Consider the following 24,932-nt stretch of genomic DNA (forward strand, 5'->3'; position numbering starts at 1 on the left):
TTGTTTATTTATAGGACTTCTACAACCCTCAAAATAAATCCCAAGCACGTAGCATTTCATGACAGATATCTGGCAGCTGATAAAACTCAACTGGTCCGCTTGTCTTCACCGGGCTCAACATACGCCTGGTGGAGTGCTGAGCATCTGCAGTGCCAAAAACCAGCAGGCACTGCTGCTCCTGGGCCACACTGTGGCTCTGGAGGGACTAGTGCTAAGCAGCTACACAGCTGAGAGCCTGCCCTGAGTAGCTCCTTATGGCTGCTCACCCTGGTCTCAAACTAGCGGTGTTCTCTGCGTGCTGCTCAGGAAGAGTCCAAGCATGAAAAATCCTCAGAGTGACTCGCCTGCAGCTACACAAGGAGTCTGCAGCAGGGCAGATGCTTAAGCCCAAGTCTTGCAAGTCTTTAAGATGGAAAGAAATGAACTGATGTGGATTTCATCGAGAAGTTGTCTCTTTAGATAGCTGGGAATATGGAATAACTGAAAAAAGGGCCTGCATGAACGAGGCAAGAAGCAGAACCAATGTTTTCAGGACTAAAGAACAACAATGACTCACTAATGTATTTCATGTATTAAAAAGAACCCTCCAAATGTCTTTCTGTAGCACACCCAACTGTTCAATATCATACACACCAGAAAAAGCCTACTCCTTCTGAGGCACCAGTTTTTAAACCATCTCCCCTGACCTGGCTGCATTTTCTTTATTTATATGTGTCATTTCACTGTGTATCAAAAAACCAGAATACATGCAGGGAAAACAGACCAGAAACATACTGCAGAAATAGATAAGCTGAGTTGTGAATTTAAAGTAAGCTGCCTATTGGCATCTAAAAATCACTACAGTAACAACACAGTATCAAAGCATGCTATAAATAAGCAATACTTGAAATGTCTTCATTGAAATGTCATCTCTTCTTGCTGTTTTAATTAGCAAAACCAAACTTGAGTTACTGTAAGGCTGGAAAATGAGACAAAAGATGGTGGAATAATTTTGCTTTCCTTGAAATCAATGACAATCCTACTAATAATTCCCGTGGAAACAAGATTAAGCCAAGAACAAACAGTAATCCAACCAAGTGTGTGGAAAACATCTAAGAATTTATTTGCATGGACTTTTTGTAGGCCCTATTCACACTGACACATACAAAGCATGCAAGTCCTGAGACCTCTGATGAAACACTTTGCTTTTAGGCAATTTCCAGAACTTAGAGGAGAGGTAAAAAAAAAAAAATCACCCTGCAACACAGAACTAGAGCTGCTGAATGGGAATAGAATCATTACAAACCTATTCATCCATCACCTGCTCTCCTCCCCAGCAAGGATGAGTAATCTTTACCTAAACTCTAAGGTAACTCTATACAAACTGAAAAGATGGAGAGCAGAGTAATGATTCAGCTAAGCAGCAACACAGGTAACAAGGGAAGAGAAAGAACTTTGTTGCAAAGTTCTGTTATCTGATCTACATCTGTTTTCATCTCTACTGTTTATTATCCATCACTGAACAAAACACCTCTCCTGTTTTTACTAATCCACCCCTGCAAGTACTTAACCAGTCTAAAGCCAGCACAGCTTCAAAACAGCTGTCAAACTGCAAAATATGCCTTCTTCACAAACAGTGGATGTGTCCCAATGGGACCATTTTGTGTATCACAGGCTGCCTGGCATGAACTCCTATTGATAATATGTAAACTGGAGTGTTCACTGGCAGCAGGGGATTTGTCTGTGGGCAAATCCTCTGGTCCTTGCCATCAAAGAGAGGCAAGAGCACACACACTACAGGCACAGCATCAAAGGATCCTGCCCCCAGGCCACCCAGCTTTGCAGGATGCTCACCCTGACTTTCAGAGCAAACAGCAGAAAATGATGGGCTCTGGCTAAAAGTTGTGCAGTTCCATTTACACACATTGGTACAATTGCACTGCTCAACCATCCTGCCTGCCTTGAGGGGGAGAAAGCCCTGCCTCTCAAGGATAACACTAATGGAAGAGTTAAAGTTTCAACACTATGCCTGACTGCTGGAGTCATTTCCTCTACTTTAAGAGCCTGAGAACATCAATAGTAAATGGAAATAACGTCAGCACAGGTCATTTTGGCACTAATATCTTCTCTATGTTTAGCCACAACAAGACATGGCCTAAAGCAAAGTTTCCATACAAAGCAAAACCTACACTAAAGGAGATAGTAACCTTCTGGCTTCGTTCCTTAAAGAAACGATTGATGAGGATGGCATACTCTGAACTAATAAACACAGAATACAGTTTAAAGTAAAAAATAATTTAGATTATAAGAACTGCAAGGTCTGTATGGGCCTTAGCTTGGCAGTGTCCAAAAATCAGTTCCAAACACCCAACTGAAGTTCTTTGGCCTTTCCTCCACAAGTATCAGCCAGGCCAGTTCTAGCGACGCTTTTGTGACTGACACTTGCTGCCAGGAAACACCTGAAATCCGAAAGGTCTCCACACTGACCTCTAAACCGTTTTATATCAATCCATATTTGCTTTCAAACAGCTACACTGCAAGTTACTGGAACGCTGCCAGCAATCAATTCTTCCTCAAAGTACACCATGGTACGATGCTGCTTAAGGAAAGATGTAACCCATGCAGCTAAATACAGGCAGTGAAGCTTCAGGAAGGAAGACATACCCCTGCTGAATGCACCATGCACTTTGGTGCCCCTGTTGTGCCCGAGGAATACATGATGAAGAGAGGATGACTGAAAGGCAGCTGCTCAAACTCCAGCTGGGGAGCTTGGTCTCCTTTCCCAGTAGCCAGGAAGTCTTCCAAGAAGACACTGCACATGAGGGGGAAAAAAAGGAACATTTCAGAAACTTCTGAAAGTATTACCCCAGCCTACACATAAGATTACCTCTGTATTCAATAACTGGTTTACAATAAGCCATACACCCAAACTACGTACATATTTTCTATTTCTAGTCTACTTTTTCAATTACTAGTTATTTTGTTTTCCTTTTCTGTTTTAAAATAAACCATTAGTATAATATTTAGACTGAACACAACAAAACCAAGCCTATAAATCTGCCACTGTGACCAGCTACCAGTCTTAGTTCAAAGCCAACAGCAACTCTGGGACTCAATCATTTCCAAAAGGTCTTTAACATACATAATCCAAACCAGTAAGTAAACAAAAACTCTCTAAAAATATCACTTATTAATTATTCAGCTCTGGATACTTTGTTCTCCCTGCTATGTCCTACTAAATTTTGCCTTCATTTGAGAGCCAGTAATACCAGCAGTGGTTTTGTATGCACAAAACACCTATAGCAACCCACGCTGCACTCCTGTTTTCAGCATGAAAATGGACCACACTAAATCTGACTAAATACCACTTTTTCCAAGTTCAAGAGGTCAGTCAGGCAGTTTCCATAGCTATCAATACCCATCTCATCCCTAGTTTGGACACTCACAGCTCACAAGCTCCCATTACCTGTTCGGAATCTTGGAAATATCTATGGTTTCTCTTGAGGAGACATATGGAATCACTACCACTTTTTTTAAATCTGGAAGCCCTGGAAGAAAGAAGAAAGCAATTATTTCCTACATTCAGTTACCTACCCAAAGGTCTTTTTTGCCTGATTGAATCATACAGTGTAGTGCACGAACTAAAAGAAATAATCCTGATGCACTGAAACCCAACAAACTGTTAACTAAGATATTTCCTCAATATTTTCAGCCTTTTATGTGTAAATCTGCAAGCTCTAGTGCTGTAATACCTCTTTCATTTGTCTTCAGCAGCACTTTGCTTGAGCTTAAAAACACTGTCATCAGCTCCTGCTCCTCTACTTCTAACTGCTGACTAATATCTGCTGATCTATTTAAGTTAAATGAGCAGAAAACTGTTAAAATTACAGAAGAGACGAGTCAGGTTTTACTCAAATCTGTTCTGAAAAATCAAAGTGACCACAGTGATACTGTAAAGAAGGAAGGACAGCAACAAGCAGTGGCAGTGCAAGTTTTGAGTGCTCACAGAACTACAGCATAACTAAGACCAGGTAGAATGCAGTGAAATACCTTTTACCACCCTCAGCAGCTTTTCCAAGTGGTTGTGCTCTTTGCCATTGTATATTACAGCTTCGACAGAGAATATAAGTTTAGGCTGAATTTGGGAAAATCTGTCCAGCACACCCTAGGGACAAAGAGAAAAATAAGTTAAAAAAAAAAAAATTAACTGCTAGGAAATCTCAGTGGATGCTAAATGCAAATTTCAATTCAAGCAAGGAGTAAGGACAGGAGTTAACAGGAGGGTTGTTAAAAGACTGCCTGCTTTCACTCACACAAAATCTCTAAAATACAGCAGGTTTGTAGCAATCTATTTCACGACACTCAAACCAGTAGTAGAGATAAAATCTCCACAGACATTATTCACTGAAGGGTCAAGCTCACAAAGCCCTCTAAGCAGCTAAAAAAGTCACCTTGAGAGTCGGATGTAAACTCATCTAAAGAGGATAACCGTGTGAGCAGGAGTTGGGCCCTCAATTCCCACAAAGGCCCACAGGACACCTGCCTGCACCTGCAGGCAGGTGCTCCATGTGCCCTTGATTTAACAGGGCACCAGTTCTGGGGGTCTGAATGGGGGGGAAACAAACACCCCAGTCTTGTGGGAGATGCATTTGTCGTGTGGTGAGGTGGCACTTGACCTGAACTGGCAGCTTTGTTCTGCCACAATTAACAAAGGAAACTAACCCACTGGTTTTTATCAAAATACCTACATGTTGAACAAACATCCAAACTACCAACAAAAGCTACCACAGCTCCTTTAGAATCTCTAGGGCAGGGCACATTCAAATGCTAATTTTTCAGGTGTCTCCTCCAGCTTACACTGTTTTCAAGATTTATCACAGCTATCATCCTATTTGAGATTAAAACCTCTATGGCACTTTTTCCATGCACCCTGCCTGTACACAGCCTACCAGAAATAGATCTTTTTGTATTCAACAGCAAGAAGCAAATCCTTTTATTAAAAGCACTCAGCACACAGTGATGTTTAAACCTCTCTAGCTACATTACTTGAAGCACTAAGTACTACAAGATTACTCGATATTGTAAAATTGTCAGCTAACTGTTCAAGAACAATCTCCTAAATCATGCTGCAAAAGTCAGACTTGAGTCATGAGCTTATTCCTCCCAGCATTCTTTATTCTTCTGTTTTTGTTTTGTTCTCTACTTTGCAGCCAAAGCGAGAAACAAATTACCAAATTAGAAGATGAATGCAAAAACATCACAATCAAATAATCTCTGTAAACTTCTTTTCAAGCTGGGCTCCTCAGGGTTGCAAGAAAGCCTCCTGCAAAAGCACAGCAGTCCTGTCCTAACAACTTCCCCATGGTCTTACTTCCTCTTCAGGAAAGCTCACTGAACACCACAGGTAAGGTAGAGGGTTATAACTAAACATAAATATTCAACTGTTCCTGCTGAGCATGTCACTTAACAGCTTTCTCTCATATCAAAGGTGCATCACTTAAAAAAAAAAAAAAAAGTGGTTTTCAAGAGGCCCCTAATGTGTTAGCTAACAAACTCAGAAATGCAGATTTAATTAATGCATTACAGCCACTTTCCTGCTTTCTGAGGTATATTATCATACCTACTTCTTTGTACCTTTTCCCAAGAACAGGCCAAGCAGCCACACACAAGTGCTGGGTGTATTTATATATCTGTGTGTACTCATGCTGAGCCCAGAGCCCATATACCCCATTTCCACACTGCCTGGTGCTTAAAAGTGAAGACCAGTTAGAACTAAGGGTACTCTAACAGAAGAATCAAACCTGAAGAGGAGTGAATCAGAAACAGAGATGACTCCAATACTCAGGGTCCTACCAAATCTGCTAACACACCCCGTTGGATTCATTAGCACTGGCAGGATCAAATCCCACAGGGCAGCCTGGCGTGATACAAAGGCAATACAAACAGATGGAACGTGTAATTGCTACACTGGAACTTTAATCCAACCAGATGGCTCAGCAAGGAATCACTTTCACAAAAAGCTCAGGTACAGCAGATATGGCTCGTTCAACTCCATGAGCCTCAAATCCAGTACTAAAAATTGTGCAGGAATCCCAGGAATGGAACTGCACTGGCTGTGCCAGGGCTCACCAAAAGGTTCTCACCTAGTTCTAAGAGCAGAGCTCCTTTATAAACTTATATATCCAACAACTTCTCATGCACAGGCCGCAGAGTGCCACTTTCCTACTAATATATGGAAATGGATTAACAGGGACTAGGGAAATGAAGCAAAAGCTGCCAAGAGTGGCATTCTGTGTGGGTGGGAGCTCACTGGTACTCTGACAGCAGACTTCCTGAATGCTTGAAACCTTTGGATGTATGGCATTCAGAGACTGCAGTGTGTAGGCAGCTCTGAAAAAGTGACATTTTTAAGCTTCAAACATATATACACAATTGGGCTTGAAATGCTGAAAATGCTACACTATTTCCCAAAACACAACCAAAGAAAAAAAATCTTCATTTACATTAACAAGCCTAATGCAACTGCACAGAAGGAGGAATATGTTTTCCTTAGGGTGGAAGCCAATGTCTGAGGATCTCCGCTGATCTCCCTCAAGATTTTAGGGTTTGAATTCATGCCCAACACATGCTGCCAAAGGAGAATAAATGATACTGATGGCACTGCTGCTCCAAGGCTAAGTTTCATTAAAAAACTATAACAGAAACTTAAAGCTGGGCACTGAAAATAACAGCACATCAACATGGACAGAAAACATACCAGTCCTCTGTAATGTAACCAAAATGAACAATCTTCCCCCAGATGAGAGATCAAATCACATTGCAAAGAAGATACTCCATGCTGTCATTTTCTGAGCAAGCAGAAAATATTTGTAGAGCAGATTGATCGCTACATGCTGTAATGATTTTTTAATAGTTTTTTTTCCAGCACATGGAATGCTGCCGCCCTCTAGTGCTAATCTATGGAGCACATTCCATACATTTAATCAGACAGTGGGGTAAACACTGAAATTGAGGGTGCTACCTAAAAGCTTTGGTATTCTGTGCTCTGTAATGCACAAACAGCACATTCTCCAAATGCTGTCCACTTTTAGATAGAAGAAAGGTTCAACACTCTACTATAGAAGTAATTTGTATCTGTTGATGTACGGTAAAGACTTCCCAAAGCAAGCAGAACATATTCCCAAAGCTTCCAGGGCACATCTGTTTGGATGTCATGATAATTTTTATTGTATTTCACACACAGCATTTATTTCTACACTGAATTAAACAAGGTTAGTGATATTAGCCTGAAATTCCCCACGTCACTGGCAAACAAAGCCTTCTGGCAAAGACCAACTGGGCTGCTGCTGAGTTTACCCACACAAGGCAAAGGATGGGACTGCTTAGGCAAAGAACCTGGAATGTGGATAAGCAGCCTGGGATGAAGGACCAAACTTCAGACAACTCAGTTGAACTGCTGCTTATTTGCGTATTTAATATAATAAAAACTCACCAAGACTATGGTGCCCACCTGAAAAATATCCCAACGGTGAGTAGCTAAAGTTACTCAAACCACTAAGCTGCAAATCATTACTGACAACTGAAAGGACATTTTTCAGTTTGTGGTAACTAGAAAAAAAAAAAAAAATCCAGAGTACTTGGCTGTGCCAGAAGGTGGCAGCAAGACTAAAGTGAACAGAATCGATCTGCCACTTGTATTTATCACCCTCATATTTGTCTGAAGCACAGTCAGAGCTTTTCTGCTGTGAGACCACTCACGTTAATGCCAAAGTCTGGTGATGTGGAGCTCCAGATTGCACCGATGCTCGCAGCAGCCAGCATTGCTTCCACAGCATGGATGCTGTTTGGTAAGTAACCTAGGGCAGAGATGGGATGGTTAGAGATGTAGGAACACAAAAACATCATATCTTACAGTCAATACAATATAGACAGTAGACAAATATTAAAAATTCAAAATCCTAGAGTGAATCATCATTTAAAGTTCCCCACACAGCCATAATGTCCTACTTTGAAGTCAAATCAGTTACACAAGGCACTGGAAATAAACCTGTTCATAAAAATATTTGTATCAGGTTTTTTATCTACCAGGTTACCCCAATTTGTAAGTGTTTCTGCTTAATTAATGAGCCTTTCAGGATAAGAGAGCAGCACACTGAAAAAAAATAACTGGGAGAGAAAGTTTGTGGATTGATTAGGCTACATAAAGACTAAGAACATAGCATATGCAAAGGAATAGAACAGGTCTGCAGGAAGAGCCATTAGAGAAGAAATGAGTGACTGGAAGGAAAGGTTATAAGTAGTTCAAAAGCAGATTCAGCTTTAGAAAGCTAAATGTTGTTTGGTAGACACTGCCAGAATCTTAAACACAAAACACGCAAAACCAGTGTCTCAGCTGATAAGGGAATAAGACAGTGGGACAAGCCCTGGAACATTCCCACATAAATGTGGCTCTTCAGGTTTATCTCATTAGCTTGCAGCAAGATTTCAAGTTTTAAATTCGATTTATTAAGACATACAGAATAAATTAATGTCAAAAGAGTTAGATTTTTGGTAAGCTCAACTTGAGCAACGCTCCAGAAGGTGGTGGGTGGCTGAGATTGACTCTGCACTGATCAGAATCCCACCCAAAGGAAAACATGCAACTGGAATTCACAAACTACAGAGGTATATCAAAGACCTGCAATTTCAGATCATCCTTCTTAAGCAACCAAAAAAAGGCACAGAATGAGCCTAAATGCAATAACTCCAACAACTAACTAGAATTCAGCATTTAAGCAAGCTTAAACAGCAACAAGTGGCAATAAAAATGCTTTCCACCTGCTTAACATCAGTGGTGAACACTGACAGATCTTGGACTGCAGGTGCACCACAAGTACTATCAGACAGCAAACATTTACTAGTGCAAGGCACCTCTCAAGGAAACTTATGGATGTACTTTTCAGGACAGAAACTATGTTTAAGATCTTAACAAATTTCTATTACATTAACTTTATCAAATAGGAGGATGCTGAGCTTGATTTTTGCCAGTTTGTCCAAGAGATTGAAAAAAAATCCATCCCCTTCCAACTTTGTAAAAAGTAAACTTGAAGTCAAAAATCAGTGAAATCACTTTCTTAAAACAGCATGGCCACTCCAGTCACTGTAAGCAGCTTTGCCTTTGGAGGTAGGAACTTTGAAAACAGCATTATGACTTATGCCCAACCATTTCTAGAAAACACAGAACTGTGAATAAAAGCCTCCTACCATGTTAAGATATAAATTACTCCCTAGAATTGCCTATAGCTTGTGGTGTTTTGTTCAGTGAAGTTCTTAAGCACATAAAGTGCAGCAAAACCTCATTCCCATAAAGGCATTATTTATGTTATTTTTCCCTTGGGGTCAAGGTTTATAAACAGAGTGCAGTATCCCAAAACCTTAGCGATTTTTCTTTTAAGACAAATCCTCCTCCCTAAGTGATAATTTGAAATACATGAACCCAAACAGATTAAAGTGTCTTTTTGTGTGACAACAGCAGTTCTTTAATTGATGCCAAATATTTCCACTGAGTATTTCTTGGATGGGATGACCAGGGGGCCAGACTGCAATAAAAACTGAAATATCTCTCTCCATGCTTTGGAGCAGTTGATACCTTCCCATAGCTTACAAGCTTCAGTTCTATTATAAGCAATCCTCCTTTTCACCACTCCCACACAAAAGCCCTCAAGGCAAGAACACAAGTCTGTGCTGGTTACTGTGAGCCAGACAATTAAATCATTACTTTCATTTGTCAGTTGGCTTTGAGGTGGTGGTTGAGTTTTGGAGGATATCAGCCAAAACTGCCCAAAGGCACAGAACGTGCACAGCAACTTAGTCTGCATTTCTGTATCTTTACCCAATATCTGCAGGCAGCCAGCCTGCCTGATCACTGAGATTTCACATCTGTCCCAACACCAGGTATTATGGACAAAGATGTTTCTATTCTGGCGAGACATCCTCCAAAAACAGCAATGTAAGAGCTCCTATTACTTTTCTCTCAGCAGTTCCTAACCCTCAGTGACACAAACTACTTCTGCCAGGATTCTGAGAAATAAAAATAAATTGATTTCTCCCTCTCTCACATCTGAGATTCTGCAAACAAATCACAGCAACTGCCACATGTAAAGCTCCCTGCATTTGACTGCACCCCTTGAGATACCAACTTGCTCCTCAGAGCACTCAGTGGGCTGACAGGTCCCAAGTGTCTAAAAGGGGAGAAAGAGGAATGTTGCTGACAAAGAGGCTGAAAAAGGCAACTTCTTTAGCTGGATTAACATCAGGCAGGAGTCACAGAGCAGTGACCTCCGTGTAGAAGCTCTGTACTGCAGAAAAATAATGGTACTGCTAGTTTGGATATTCATCACATGTTTGTTCATATATTTAACTAGAGCCTCCATGTTCCTTGATACAATATTTCAGCTGAGAATACTACAATTTATCAACATGGGTAAAGGCTGCAGAAGGTATTTATCTCTGTAGCTTAAATTACCCCTTACAGAAGGTAGAAATTACTTTCTGTTACTAGAAGGGGAAGGATCTTCATACTCTGGGTGAACTAAAAAGCAATTGAATAGAAGGCTCAAAACACAGGCGTTGGGAACTCATCAACTAGGAATATCAGAGTATGACATACCAAGGGCCCTAGCAGCACTCCTCCTGATTTATAAGGATGTATACAATCTCCATAAGGACAAAGAAGTAAAAGCTTTACTTGACATAACAAGTGCTAACTTAAAAACACTGTCTGGATTTTTTTTTTTTTAAGAGGCACTTACAGCCTGATCTGCTCAAGACAGCATTTTCTGTCAGTTGCTATTTGCTTAATCTAGCACACACTGAGATTACACTTACATGTGTTCACTTACACTGCAGTACTTAACCAACAGAACAGGTAAAAACTGAAGTTTAAAATTTTATATTATCGTGCTGAAAACTATGTCACAAGTCTTATTTCTCAGAGTGCTGAGAACACATTCTGTGCCAGTATTTAATGCCTTTATAAGTTAGAATAAATACTTGGATACTTCTGCTTCTGCTTACACATTTGCAGTCACCTGCACGAAAAAAAAAAAACAATTGAACTGAGACCCTGCAAAGACTTTGACTGAGCATTGAAATAATGCATCAGGAGAAAGGAAAGAGAGCTGCAGCTAAAACATCATCTCAGCGGCTTATACTACTGAATTACATCAGGTCTCAAACAGAAGAGAATTCAAAGACCAGACTTCCAGTTTCCCTTTTCAATGTTAACACAGCATTTCATACTCCTCTAGGACTTTAAAGCTGGACGTCCTACCTAACATTACTGTGGCCTGAGACTATTAGTAACATGCTAATCTCCTCACAAAGCTAGCTTTAAAACCCACGTAAGCAACTAGGGCTAATACAGTTACTATAGATAAAATACCAGCTTTAAACAACATAATTCATTCATATTTTGTTGAGGATGTTTTTGTGTGAACACACGGGGAAGATTATATTGCTTTTAACTGCTGAGTTGTAACAGACCAAAGCTGGCTACAGGGTTATAACAGAAGTAACATATCCAGAGATGAGAAACATACTCCCAGGTTTATTTTCTTCCCATTTCAGTCATTGTTACTCGCCAAACAGATGGCCAGGGGGAGACCAGGAGTACCTCACATGTGGATCTGTGCAGCTTGCATCTATGTCTCTTCCAGCTGTTCAAGTATCACTGACAGTACTGCAAGATATCTTCAGAGGAAGAAATGTTTCACCACACACCTGCTTCAATTGTGTTTACTATTAAGTGCTATCTCCTTAGTGATGGAAAGGGAAGACTAGGATGAAATCAAGCTGAAAAAGTGCTGACACCACTGCCTGTCCACCCACATTCACCCACCTCCAACTTTAACATACTATTACTGTCATGATGCAACCACAAATTGTATTGAACAAACTAGGGGATATGTTAAGTGTAATGAAAAGTTAAAGCAGTCTTATCTTAGAGGCAGTAGGAGCATGGGGATCAACTCCACAGGAAAACAACATTAAAAAAGCCTCATGTGTGATTCCAACAGCTCAAGATGTTAAGAGAAAGTGTCAGCAAAAGGCATCAGAACCTGACAGGCTTGCTAGGTGTTAGGCAGCTGGAATAAAACTAATAGAACATCTCCCTTCTATTCAAAAGCTGATTTTTCAGAAGCAGTGGAAGCATGCCCTGTGTTACTGCTACAAGCCACACAAAGAATCACCCTTCCCTCTGCCATCTGCTATAAATTTTGGAACAAATTAAGTCCCAGTGGATTTTGGCAAGCTTCAGAGAGCCTGACCTTTGATATCATAACTGGGCATAGGACTCAAACTTTCCCACCCAATACTTCACGTGTCTTCTCCAACTCATTTTGGGAAGCCTCAGCCTCTCACTGAAACTCTACAGTTCGGCTCTTCCCAGGATTGCCAGTATCCTCTGGCATGGGAGAGAAACATGGGAAAAAGTTGAGACCCAACGTAAAGAAACATATATATATGTGTATATCTAAATAATGGGATTACTGTCAAAAATCCCATTGGATTTCTTTCACAGGGAAGCCCTCCCTAGATGTGGGCTCCTGCCCAAGGCAAAGCAATCTGTCAGTCAGGAGCACGGGACTAGGGGCACCAGGGGAAGGGAAGGAACGGGAACTGCGCAACAGCTCAACAGATATGGATTCCTGTGACTGAAGATTACAAGGAAAAAGAGTCTCCCCAGCCAGGGTAAGAGGGCAGAGTGGAAAAATGCTGAACGCAAAAAAATTGCCCAGAAGAAAACACCCACATGAAGACTCCAAATGTAAAAAGCTCTACCTGAGCCCAAAAGCACACTGTGATTTTAAGGCAAAGAAGCAGCCCAGATTCATTAATCTCTTTTGTTATCAGAAGGACAGGGGCTTTGTAAGGACTCCAAGCGTACAATCTCAGACTTCTTCCACAAACCAGCTGCAGCTGTTCATAAAGACGTGCTTAAGCTGTTGAAATGATCAAGGGGCCCCACACCACACAGGTCCCTGGTCCCTGCAGCAGCCAGGCAGTGGTGCTAAACAAGACAGTCATTAACTAAAAGGAACTATTACTAAAGTCATAATAATAGCATTATTAGCTTAATTATTAGCAGCTCAGACTACAGCTCTACTTCCAAGAGCATGTTTTCTCCAGCTACAGAGTACATTCTCTGTTGCTCCTCAACAAGTGTTCAGACAAGAACATGACAGTGTCCAGATTGAAAATGGAGACAAAATTAGAGCATCTTAACTTAGTCTTCACTCAGACAAGCCTCCTCAATTTCACTGGGTGGTTCATACCCAATTAAGGATTTAGCTTTAATTCTGTGTTAAAAACCAAGCCACCAGCTGTGAAAATTAAGTGCTCAGTTACCACTTCCAGAGAAGACTTGGGCCATATGCATGAAATGAGCTCTACTGAGTTTACTTTACATTTCCAGGTCATATTTGCGGCTTTAAAAACACACCCTTCTGGTTTTCAAGACACAGGTTCAAGTTTGTAACACGCAGAAAACAAACCAACTATTTCATCACTTGGGATTTGCATCACATAAGAATTTACACACACTTAGGATAATGGCCAAGTATTGCTCAAAAACATGTGATTCCAGGAGTACAATAGATATGCACACCAGAACTTCCAGGTAGGAGTCAAGGAACTTCAAGGATATTGCAGTTCTGACTTGCACTATGCTGAGAAAACTAAAGAGTTCGAGCACATGAAGCAGAGATGAAGCAGCTCAACTGGAAGATCAAAACCAGCAGTTTGGAAATAAATGAACTGAGACCAGCTTGAATAACTCCTTTCCATGCCTGGACTGTACAAGCCATTCACAAGACAAAGAACTGTTTACACAGAAAAATCTACATCACAGTCTTATGACTGCAGAGTATCTGGTGAGATACTGAAAGGATCACAAGGCTCTAACCACTGATCTTCACACTGGTATGACTGGAAACCTTATTGCCCACCAGCTGTTCACTGCCACTGCTGCAGAGGAGACTCCTCCTGAGGGCCCTGGTGGGAGAAGGCAGTAGAAGTCCACTCCTCAAGACCTGCAGTTGACAGAGCACCAGATTACCTGGGGCTGGACAGTGAGGAATTACCAGCTGGCACCAGAACAATCAACCTGGGACCATGATTTCCCAAACTGTCCCTGTCCAAATATGGCAGACCTTGTGAGTTAAGGCTCAGAGAGATGCAAGATCTCCATCACTTCTGCTTCCACAGAGTGTTTATGAAGCAGCTCGTAGTGAAGCTTTGAATGAGGTATTTTCTTTCCCCCTCCAGTGCTAGAGAACCTGCAGGCTAAACCAAGTTCCTTCCCTCTAGAAGTGTATTTCCTACAAATGTAAATACAGCAGCATAAGGGCCTTTTCTTCGCTATTTCACAGAAACTTTCTAATTTCAAATTCAGGTTTCTATAACTAAACTACTCACTTGCGTATTTAAAAAAAAAATTCCACCTCCTGTCCTTTAAAAAAAAAAAAATACTCACCAACAACTCTGTCTCCTACTTTTATTCCCATTTTCCTCATGGCTGCAGCATACAAAGCTACAGCTTGTCTCAGTTCTTCAAAAGTAACTTTCAAGACTTCTTCTTTGCCTTCCCCTGAGGAAAGAAAATTAAAAACAACCAGTCAGAAATTAGGCATTGCAACATAAGTAGAGTCTAGTGCAAACAACCAGTTCTGGAAGAATACAAAGTAATTTTAGGATAAGAGTTTCCATTAATATTTCTGCTTTTTGCTTGTTAAGTTCCTCTTGTGCTGTACCAACCTTTTCTTTTTAATGGGAATCAAGTATTAATCAGTGGTATTCATTCAAAAGGCATAAGGACATTTCTAAAAACAGATACATCTGTGAAAAATACAAAATATTCACTGGAGAAAGGTGTGTTCTCAAAGAGCATTCATGCTAAATAGATTGCTCTCACCAAGGTTAATTTCTAACACAGAAATAACATAATTTTTCCCTTTTTGCTCAGTTCTGTCATTAGCTCTAGGAAGCAGAACCCAGCTGCCAAGTTTAGGTTATATTACAGCAAGTCACTAACTAGAAACTCATGCACATGCAGGCCTGACTTTCAATACGCTTTTTAAACACCTGCCTTGGCCAACACAGCACAAAGCAAACAAACTAACCTAGACTCTATTCACCTCTGAAAGGATCTGCAGGGTGTTCTCAGTTTTGTACTGAATGTCAGATGTTACATAAGCTGTTAATAAATCACTCGTGAAACAAAATTAACAAATCTAAATGTTATGAAAGGGAAAATTTGTCATCTTAAAGATCCCTTCCTGTACTTCCTCCATGTGACTCCTGCAAACCACTTGGCCTGTCCTGTTGCCAGGATTCAGGACTTCTTATGGAAACACATATGCCAAGGATGTCACAAGAAAGGTGACATAGCATACCCTTCTACTTGGTCCTTGCAGAACAGCTGCCATCACTCTGACTGCCTTAAGCAGGGAACAGTATTTTTTAGAATACCATAGCAATAAATTAAGACTTGCAGAGCAAGGGAGCAGGTCATGATGCAAAAACAACAGAAGTCCACACAACATGTAGTTCATAAACTGAGCAGGCACTGCCAACAGAATCTGTGTTCCCACAGAACAACAGGAAATGGGACTCTGATCTCACCTCACGATTAAAGCCCCAGGAGAAGAGAATCACAAAAAGGACTCACTGTGGAAGCCAGTGACAAGTGAAATTATTTAGGAAAGTTACAGTTGCATTCCTGTGCTCTAGAACACCCACATTGCTCCAACAGACTCACCCCTAGTGAACACAAACCAGGTTCCCAAACCACCACTCTGACCTAGCAGTGTGAGGATAACAAAAAATACTCTGACTTAAGAGGTCTTAAGAAGATTAAACACAGCAGAAGGTCACGAAAGAAAGGTGGAGGTCTGCTCACCACAGATGAGCCGGTGTGTTCACTCCAGAACTGATTCAACAATCAATTAGAAAACAGTTTTGCTCTTTTTGGTGTTATCACCTGTGATTATGTGACAGAAAGCAGTGAGTCTCCAGTACAACCTATGACTTCCTGACAAGAAGCAACATCTACATGGACAATGTAGCCACATGTCAAATGCAGTAATTCACTAAATTGATAATAATTCCTTCCATAATTTGAAGTGGCAATATTTAACTCCTCTTTCTCTCAAGTTGAACATTTAGCTTTTAACATTAACAAATCAATCACAATAATTCTACATCAATTTTACTAATCAATGTTTGGCTTTCAGGTGCTCCATAAGATGTACTTAACTGCATCAATTTTTTTCTCCATTAACTACATAAGAAGCTTTTATAATGATCTCAAACTCTGAAAGCAATGAGTCCATCACTTTGAAGCCACCTTCCAGTTATAAGCCTCATTTCTATCAGACTTCACCAAATCAATTCTTATTACACCAAAACTGGGTCACAGACTTCCCCATTCCCTCTGAACTGGTAACTGATATATATAAATATGACAAGAAAGGTTTCTTTCAATACCTCTAAGCAGTAAAATGCAACTGATAAGTGTATTTCTTCAGCAGCAAATTTACAGCAGTAAACCTACTTAAATTCTTATGTGATACAAAGTTTTTCAACAGCTATCAGAAGAGTAACGTGTGTAAAACTGATTCCTATGTATCTGAAGTCATAAACTAAGACTTTTCACACCTACACAATCAAACATGCTCTGGGAATACAGACAGTTAAAGGAAGTCCTTGGCAGATGAAACAAAGTTTCCTTAGAACATGTTCAACTCCATTAAGGTACCTCTCCATTGAGGTCCTGCTGTGTTGAGCAGCACTCAGTATTTGAGGTATTATTTCACATTTGTCATAAACACTTGCCTTCAGGAAGTATTTTGGCACTGTTTCTTGATATTGTCCCTCCCACCCTCTTCCTGTGCTTTTTATTTTAGGAATATGAAGGACTACGTGGGGTGCAGGTATGAATTAACTCTGCTTTTGACAACACAGAAAGGACAGTTATGTGCATGGGGGACTTGCAATTTCACTTGTCTGGAAAGCTAAAGCTCAGTCCTAATTTTCTGGTTACACTGAAGGTTTAAGTGTAGTAAAATCCATGTATAGCCATGAGGATGGTGATGCTGAGATACAGAGAAGGGACTTTTTTTGTCTGCTAACTTTAAAAACCAGTTCTAATCTGTTAGATGGGATTATGTCCTGTGCAGGTGTGTGAGCGCTTCCTTAGGGAGCTGTATTCTGAGCGTCCCCTTTGCTGAACCTAATCCTTATCATGAGACTGACCAAGCAGTGATGCTTCTTAGTAGCTTAACAATGAACAATGGAGTCCTGTAGCTTTAGCAGAGGACACCACGCACAACTACTGTGTAGGTGTTAAAAGCGTGTTCTGCTGGGGTTTTTTTTGCAGAGCTGTGTCACAGATTGTGAAGAGTTACTAACTTTACTACCCTCTTTTCTCCTCACCCAAACCAGTTTGTTTCAAGGTTTCATCAGAGCTGTTTCACAAGGCCTAGTCCTGTGAACTGTAAATAAATATAAGGCATTAATTTTTTCTTACTTGCTGCATACAGTGCAATCTTGTCGTTGTCCTTGTGCTTCAGGAGATTCTCTGCATAGTTCAGACGGCTGCCCTTAAACCATTCCGGGACATCTGCAATACTTTTGGATGTATCAACCACCTGGAAAAAAAAAAACATATAATACATTCCTGGAAAACTGTAATATAAATTTCTTTTTTCAGAGAAATCAGCTAATTAATTCCAAGCTCTTTTTAGACTGTATTAGGCAAGAAGCATTTCTCCCAGCTTACAGATGGCAGACAGACACTGAATCCTGTAATTACTGGCCTGGAAAGATTAATTATTTGTCAGTTGTCACAAGCAAATACGTCATTACAACACAACTTGAAGAAGTTCCTTGCTGACAGTTCTACCTTTGGACCAGCCTTTAATACACAAGCAAAACAAACCACTGTGACAACATCCAGACCACAAGGCACAGGCAAACCACAGTGACCACTGGAGTTTAGCCTCTGGGAACACCCTGAGCAGGGGCTGAGCTGCAGTAGATGGAAACTCTCTCACAGCCTCCCTCTTAGGAAGGTGTGAGCACCCACTCTGCCCCAGCATGAGTCACAGGGTAGAGAGAAAAACATCAGGAACTCAGACAATGGTAATTCAAAACAATGAACTGTAGAGTCAAATGTATCCAAACAGTCCCAGCTTTTTATTCCAATTCTCCAGGCTTTAGAATTAAGGGGGTCCAACAACATCACAAATTCATATTAAGTACCTCTCCATTTAGGACTAGGACATGCAAATGCAATAGAAAGCCAACAAAAATACATTCAGCTGAAATAACTTCCCCATCTTGAACTAATTAAGCCTCAAAGTATTAGTTTACCCCTTGATCAGTCACAGTTAAGACTATACCTTTAAAAACAGCAATAGGTAAAGAGCCCCTAAGCATTAGCCCCAAAGGTCTAAACTCCTTCCAAAATGCACCACTGCTCAGCAATTCAACTGCTCAGCAGCACATATATTTTGAAATCTTTAAATAGAAACTTTATTTTATAGCTGTGTTTTTGAAAGCTTCAGTTTATACCCTCAGGTTCTCTCACAGACTGCACATACATTATAAAAACAGCATTCCTTCAAACCAAGTGAAAGACTCTTCTTTTGAAAGCCAGGCAGAGCTCAAAATACCTCCCACTCCAGAAAACCTAATGGCTTTGTGCTTTTAGATGGGCAGCATATGTATTGCTGGAGGCAATCCTAAAATGAATTTATAAGCCAAGGTAAAGTTCATGTGGAAGTGCTCTACTGCATTACTTTATTTCAAACGTATTTTCTAAAAATGAGAACTCACGTAGATTTCTTTGCTCCTAACAGATAACAAGAACTGAGTTGTAACATTTGCACCTTAACAACTCAGGCTGCAGAAATATTTTTTACGTACCAACATATATTACTGCAGCAATTAGAAGCTGCTCTTAGATCTGACTCATTTATGACTTCCTTAGCTTGAAGAAAAGGGAGCAGAACATTTGCAACATTTTCCAGGAGAAGATCCAACATAACTATTTTTTCCTGAAGTGGAAAAAAAAAAAAAACCTTCAAAGAGGTCCACTAGCATAAGGTTCTGAAATGACATAATTCTTGATGCTCCAGTATTTTCTCCGCAGGTAACACCCATGATTCCTAGTTAAAGCACAGTCTTTGGTAATGGTACTTCATGATATGAATAACCTGATCTCTCACTTGGAGGCCCCTCCATAGGACCAGCAAACACCTTGTCAGGTCCTTCTCATAGCAAAAAGAAAATAGACTCTACATTCCTCATTTAAAATCAGCTACTTGTACCTTGACAGGCCAATGCCAAAGCTGCCATGTCAGAGTAGCTTTGCACGCTGCCAGTACCCATGTTCTTTTCACAAGTGACACAGATATCAACTGCTACAGAGTGACATCAGCATGTCTACACCTAATATTTAAACTCAGTAAAGGTTTTAAGTAAAACAGAGGCTGTTTATATTATATGTGCACAATGTAAAATGTAAAAAAGTTGGGTTTTTTCCTTTGAATTACCTGTGAAAGTATGAACTGTTCCACTGGCTGGGAATAAAGGAGTTAAATCCAGTTCATGAAAAACCCTATTTACCTCAAAGGATAATGCTCACTTCCAACAGACAGCCAGGATCAAGCTGCAAGGTACCTCAAATCAAGCTTCTCAGCTCTTTAGCTCCCACAGACCAGCTCAGTTACTGTGACCTGCCTTGCCTCCTGACACACAGCACAAGTGGACCAATGGCAAGGACTAACAGCAAGTCAGCAAAGCTGGAGTTAAGCCTTGAAGCCGACACTGAGGGAAAGTCAAACAGCAGCATCCACACCAAGTGACTCAGTATGTTCTGCACTCCTTGTCTATCAGCTGACCCCCCCCTCTCCTGTCTCAAGATCTGACATCACAGCAAGACCACTAAAACACACAGCCTGCAGCTCACTAGAAATCGAGTTAAAGCCTTTCTAGACACCCCTGTCTTCTTGCTACTCATTCTCAGGAAACATCCATTTTTAGGGCACCATCTCCTGCTCCAGTTTCCCTCCAGTTCATCAGCCATTGTTGCCATCTGGAGGGACTGACGTCCAGGAGTATCAGTCCTCTAAGGCAAGAGAACAAGTGTTACTGTCCAGTTTGCTCAAGACAATTTGAATTCATGTGGAAATTTAGGATAGACTTGCTAGCAGCACAGAATACGTAGAGAAAACAGACAGCACCTAAATTCAACCTGGCAAGATTTTGAGTTACCAACTATAGAAAATGTAAAGATCAGGTGTTTACAATCTTCAGATTACACACTTCAAAGCAGGCCAGTTCTTACATTCTTGATGAATTCACTCTTCTAAAGGGTGAGTCACATTAAGACACCTGAAAAAGCAGTTTCATGGCAGGAAGAACCACTTGATCTATCATATCAGTGCAGAAACTCATAAAACAGAAGGAGAATTCAAAAGAAACTTAACAGTTCCCTCTGCAGGACTGCCAGTACTCTGAGGGTTCTTGGAACAGATGGCCTCTAGGGATTAAGAAACAAGCCCAGTCCTCCCCACTAAGTTCCAAGAAGGTTCCACTACATCAATCTTTCGAAGTAATCAATCCATCATCTTGAGGAAGATGGAAAGCTACAGAGTGATGATGATATCCTACATTAGGACTGTAAAAGGGCTCCAGCTTTGCCCTCCATTTGCAAGAGCTTCAGAGTCACCTTTTATTCCACAGCAACTCCGTGGCACACTCTAGTATTGCACCCGTGATCATGTTCAACCACTACCATTCCCTCAGAGATATTTCAAGCCCGATTGCAGAGCTTCCAAAACCAGTTCTACAAAGCCAGGGAGTAACAGGTGTGCTTATCTGGTAAGCTGACTCAGGGAAGTTAAACATGAACTTGACAGCACGCCAGCATTTACAGAACCAAGATGATATTCTACCAGCACGATCCTGAAGCAGAAGGCAGGTATTGGCAGACTCCTCACAAGAAGCCAGGAATGACAATGTGTGCAAGAGCACATGAACACAAGGACACCACAGCACAACTGCTTTGGACATAAAAACTTGAGGATTTCACTGTCCTAAAGCGTACCAGCAATGAAACGCCACCACCTGCCACACAAGGAAATTCAGGACCACACACTTGAGAGATTCCTCGTATCACTTGTGGGAGTTCAAAGAAGAGGTCAAAAGATTGATTGTAAAATCAGATTATTTCCTGTTTGTCTTGCACTTACTGTAAGATAAACGCTCAACTTACCTCATCGTACAGGCGAGAGCAGACAATGTTACTGTACTTCCAGAATTCCGCCCAGAAGTCTGAGTAGGATTCCACCGACCACTGGTATAAGTCATCATAGTTGGCTGGAAGTAATAGATACGTGTTAGCACTGTGCAGATAATTACAGGAATTTGGACAAACTACAATTAGGGATGTCCCGGATAAAGAAAATTTGTGGCTAAAACAAGCAGGAAGATAAATCTGACCACACAGAGCAGATGACTTCTGCTCAAGGCAAGTGGCCACAGCAGAGTCTGCTTGAATCTGAACACACGGTATCCCTTCACCTGACTGTTACAAGGTATCTGCCACCATAGAGACAGAAACCTTTCCTAATAACTCTGTGTAGCGTCTCCCCCTACATCAGTGCAGCTGCAGATCAAACAGCCAGACGGAGTCCTGTCAGCTGACACTTTCACTCCCCATCATATCAACGTGATTATGTTCACACAGCAAAAGATAAACAAGGCTTCCTGAGAAGGGACACTTGCTATATGGTTCTAGTCTGGGGCCAAAGACCTCTGAGAGCTCAGTGATATGGAGATTATGTGACACTCATTATACAACAGGACCGTTAGAGGAACCACATCTAACTTTCAGTAAATATGGGGTCTGACAGACTGCAGAGTAGCTTTTCATGCTGAAATAGCATGAATGAAGTGAAACAAGATGTTTACTAGCTAGACTATAAAGCATAACCTCCTCATTTCCATGTTTAAGTCTTCCATGATTGTGAGACAGATGAAGTAAGCTGAGGAATGCATAAAAAAAAACCACAACTCAAAGTAAATACCAAAATTCAGTGCAGAAAACAGTTCTAACTATGAATAACTGAAGCTGATTCCTCATCACCAGCTTGAAAGTGACATTCCCTCATGTCCATGCTGTCTGAAGTTGTGCCAACAACCAATTAAATATGAATATCTGCCATCAGTGATAGTAAGTTTCCTGCTCTGCCAACTGTGTTCCCTATTTGATGCTTTCAGCTAAACCACTCAGAAGCATTTTCACCAATTAGCTTTGGTTTGTCATCCTGTTATCCAGCCAATTGCTTCAGAAGCCAGCTTGCATCCTCTTCCTACAAGGAGGACATCTTCCAGCTTTATAAGAGAAAAACATTGAAAACTACCTCTGCACCGTTACACATGGCCACTACAGCAATATCCTCACCAAGTCTGTCCCTTGAATGTTTTATTCCACCCCAGCCCTTCCCATCAGAGTGAGATTATTCCATAGGTGTTACTGGCATAGACGCAAAGGCAAAGACTTCTTCATAGGTCAGATTTTGCCTACATATTGCCTCAGTCCCAGACTCCTACATACCCTTTTTACACTCCACCCAAATTACTATCGTGCATATCACACCTCAGCTGTGTGGAGATAAGACTTTACCAAGAGGAGCTTAGCGTTGCCACTTCCCCTTTCAAAACCAAACTGTACCACATGCTCCAAATAATTTAATAAATGCAAAAAGGTTCAAGCCACTACTAATTCGGTTTCTCACAGTATGAACAGTTTGTTCTGTTTTGTCTATACAGTTTGTTCCAAATAAGCATCAGCACACAAGTCCTTCAGGGCACAGGCCTGTTACTCAGCAGTTCAACATTGCATCTTGTTACTTCATTTTCAGGGCCAGGCAGAGCCATGCTGCTTAAAGGGCTATATTGCCCTTAGCTCTCCTCAGAGAGTCCACATCTTAAGGTTATATAAAGCATCCACTCTTTGCTGTTGAACAGCACTCAGGCCAGTGAACACCAGTGCAAACCTAATGGAGGCTGACAAAGGTTTCTATATACGCAGAGGAATCCACTTTCCGACAGAGAAAGCAACTTCAAAGTGGGATGAAAAGAGTTCTAGTTGTTTCAGCCATAAACACAGGCAGCCCATCTGAAGCTGCATTCACTCTTGATCATATGAGTACCAGTTACATCACATTTCACTGGGGAGTTGGCTAAAACCCTTTCTTCCTATCCAGCAGGAGAGTTAGGCACTACACATTTGCCTTCCCAAGGGAAGCCATCGGCAGTCAAAATAATGACCTGGCTTGCCTACATAGCAATCAAGGTGAGGAACTGTTTTCTGGATGTGAATTACAGAAAACACTAGATACACTGCTACCACTCCAGGATGTCTCTGCTCGTACCCCTGATACCTATACTGGACTGAAACTTTCAGGCTACTTACCAAAACCATTCCCTTCATCCCCCATCAAACAAGGGATCACAGGAAAGCTACACAAGCAACCTGGCCCTCAAACACTTAGGAAAAGCAGACAGTATAAAATAAGCAAGTCAGAACTGGAGGGTTTGACCCACACATGCACTGAAGTTCACCTGGTCCATGATGTGGCTGAGCCCACACAGCCAGAACCACTGACACCCTGGAGACACGACCTACAGTCAGAAAGCATTGAAAAACCAACATTTTGGGTTGAAAACACCCCTGGAAGTCCAACCCCTGCTCAAAGTACAGCTCATTTCAAAGATGACAGGCTGTTTCCAAGCCAAACAACCACACACACCTATTCACAGCCATACAGGTATTCCTGAACAAGCACAAAGCAGAGCTCGCAGTTCACAAGCTTTGGCAGATGCACAGCAAAAAACCCTTCTCTTCCACCACTGAACAAGCCTAGTGGTCACCTTTCACCTCCCAGTATACCTGAATATTACAGAAACACACTCTCCCTAATAAAAGATGCACATGGCCTTAACTTAAATCTCACACACCTATGCTGTTAAAGCATCACACCAAGGCTTACGCTAACCTCCCAGCAATGGCAGCAGAGACCTCGCCTTCCCACATCCCCTTAAAACACCAAGTCACCCCAGTGCTGCTCCTGGCCCCAGGAGCTCCCTGCACACCAGGAGTCACCGCAGGTAGCGATGCCGGTGCTGCCTGGGCTGACATCCAGCCACAGCACCAGGCGCAGATAAGGCTGTTTGCCTTTCCCATCAGCACGTACCTTCACACTCAGCGAACGCTGCCCCGGAGGCCTCTAGATGAGGCTCCAGCAGAGCATCCCGCCTGGACCACCGGGCCCCTCCTGCGCCGGGGGGTGCCCAGGCACCCGAGGGATGCGAGACCTGAAGGGCAGGAGGATGCCCCCCAGCCCCACCAAGGCCCCACGGTGAGGCCAGGCCGGGGGAGGCAGAGCCTAGGCGGCCCCCATAGCCCGAGCAGCGCCCGCCCGCCCGCCCCCGCCCTGCGCTCACCCAGGCGGATCCCGCAGCTGCTGGCCACGGCGGCGCGGAACCGGTCCATGTGGGTGTTGCGCTTGGTGTCCGGCTCCCACATCACCTGCGACTCCATGATCTCGGGCTCACGCGACATGGTGGCGGCAGAGGAGCGAGGCGAGCACCGCCCGTCCCACGGGGCTCCGCTAACGGCGCTACCGCCCGAGACACCCGCACGCCCGCCGCGCCTCAGCGCTGACTGCGGCCCCTCCTCCGCGCGCACCCTTTAAGGAGCCGCCGAGCGCATCACTCCGTAACCTTCCGCCGCAGGGAAAAAGTGCGGGGCGGCGGGCTCCGCCCCGCCCGCCCAGGGGCGGCGGGGACCGCGGGGACCGGGGGGAGCCGGGGCCGGGAGGGGCGGCGGGGCCGGGACG

The 24,932-nt window shown here is 42.2% G+C and overlaps 1 protein-coding gene across 1 annotated transcript in view; it reads right to left on the reverse strand.

Annotated features, from left to right (window-relative positions):
- AACS (acetoacetyl-CoA synthetase) overlaps positions 1-24,774 on the reverse strand; it is a 39,793-nt gene extending 15,019 nt beyond the window's left edge. Inside the window, exons 1-8 of the mRNA XM_027878513.1 lie at positions 24,538-24,774; positions 21,302-21,405; positions 17,549-17,669; positions 14,495-14,608; positions 7,738-7,835; positions 4,030-4,144; positions 3,446-3,527; positions 2,644-2,791 (exon numbers count right to left, since the gene is read on the reverse strand). Coding sequence (XP_027734314.1) covers positions 2,644-2,791; positions 3,446-3,527; positions 4,030-4,144; positions 7,738-7,835; positions 14,495-14,608; positions 17,549-17,669; positions 21,302-21,405; positions 24,538-24,655 — 900 coding nt within the window. The 5' untranslated portion in view covers positions 24,656-24,774. The remainder of the gene's footprint in view (positions 1-2,643; positions 2,792-3,445; positions 3,528-4,029; positions 4,145-7,737; positions 7,836-14,494; positions 14,609-17,548; positions 17,670-21,301; positions 21,406-24,537) is intronic.
- Between the last annotated feature and the right edge of the window lie 158 nt (positions 24,775-24,932).

Source organism: Empidonax traillii, unplaced genomic scaffold (genome assembly GCF_003031625.1).
Source record: "Empidonax traillii isolate 1590-97213 ecotype Southwest subspecies unplaced genomic scaffold, ASM303162v1 scaffold43:size1863611, whole genome shotgun sequence".
NCBI classification, from domain to species: domain Eukaryota; kingdom Metazoa; phylum Chordata; class Aves; order Passeriformes; family Tyrannidae; genus Empidonax; species Empidonax traillii.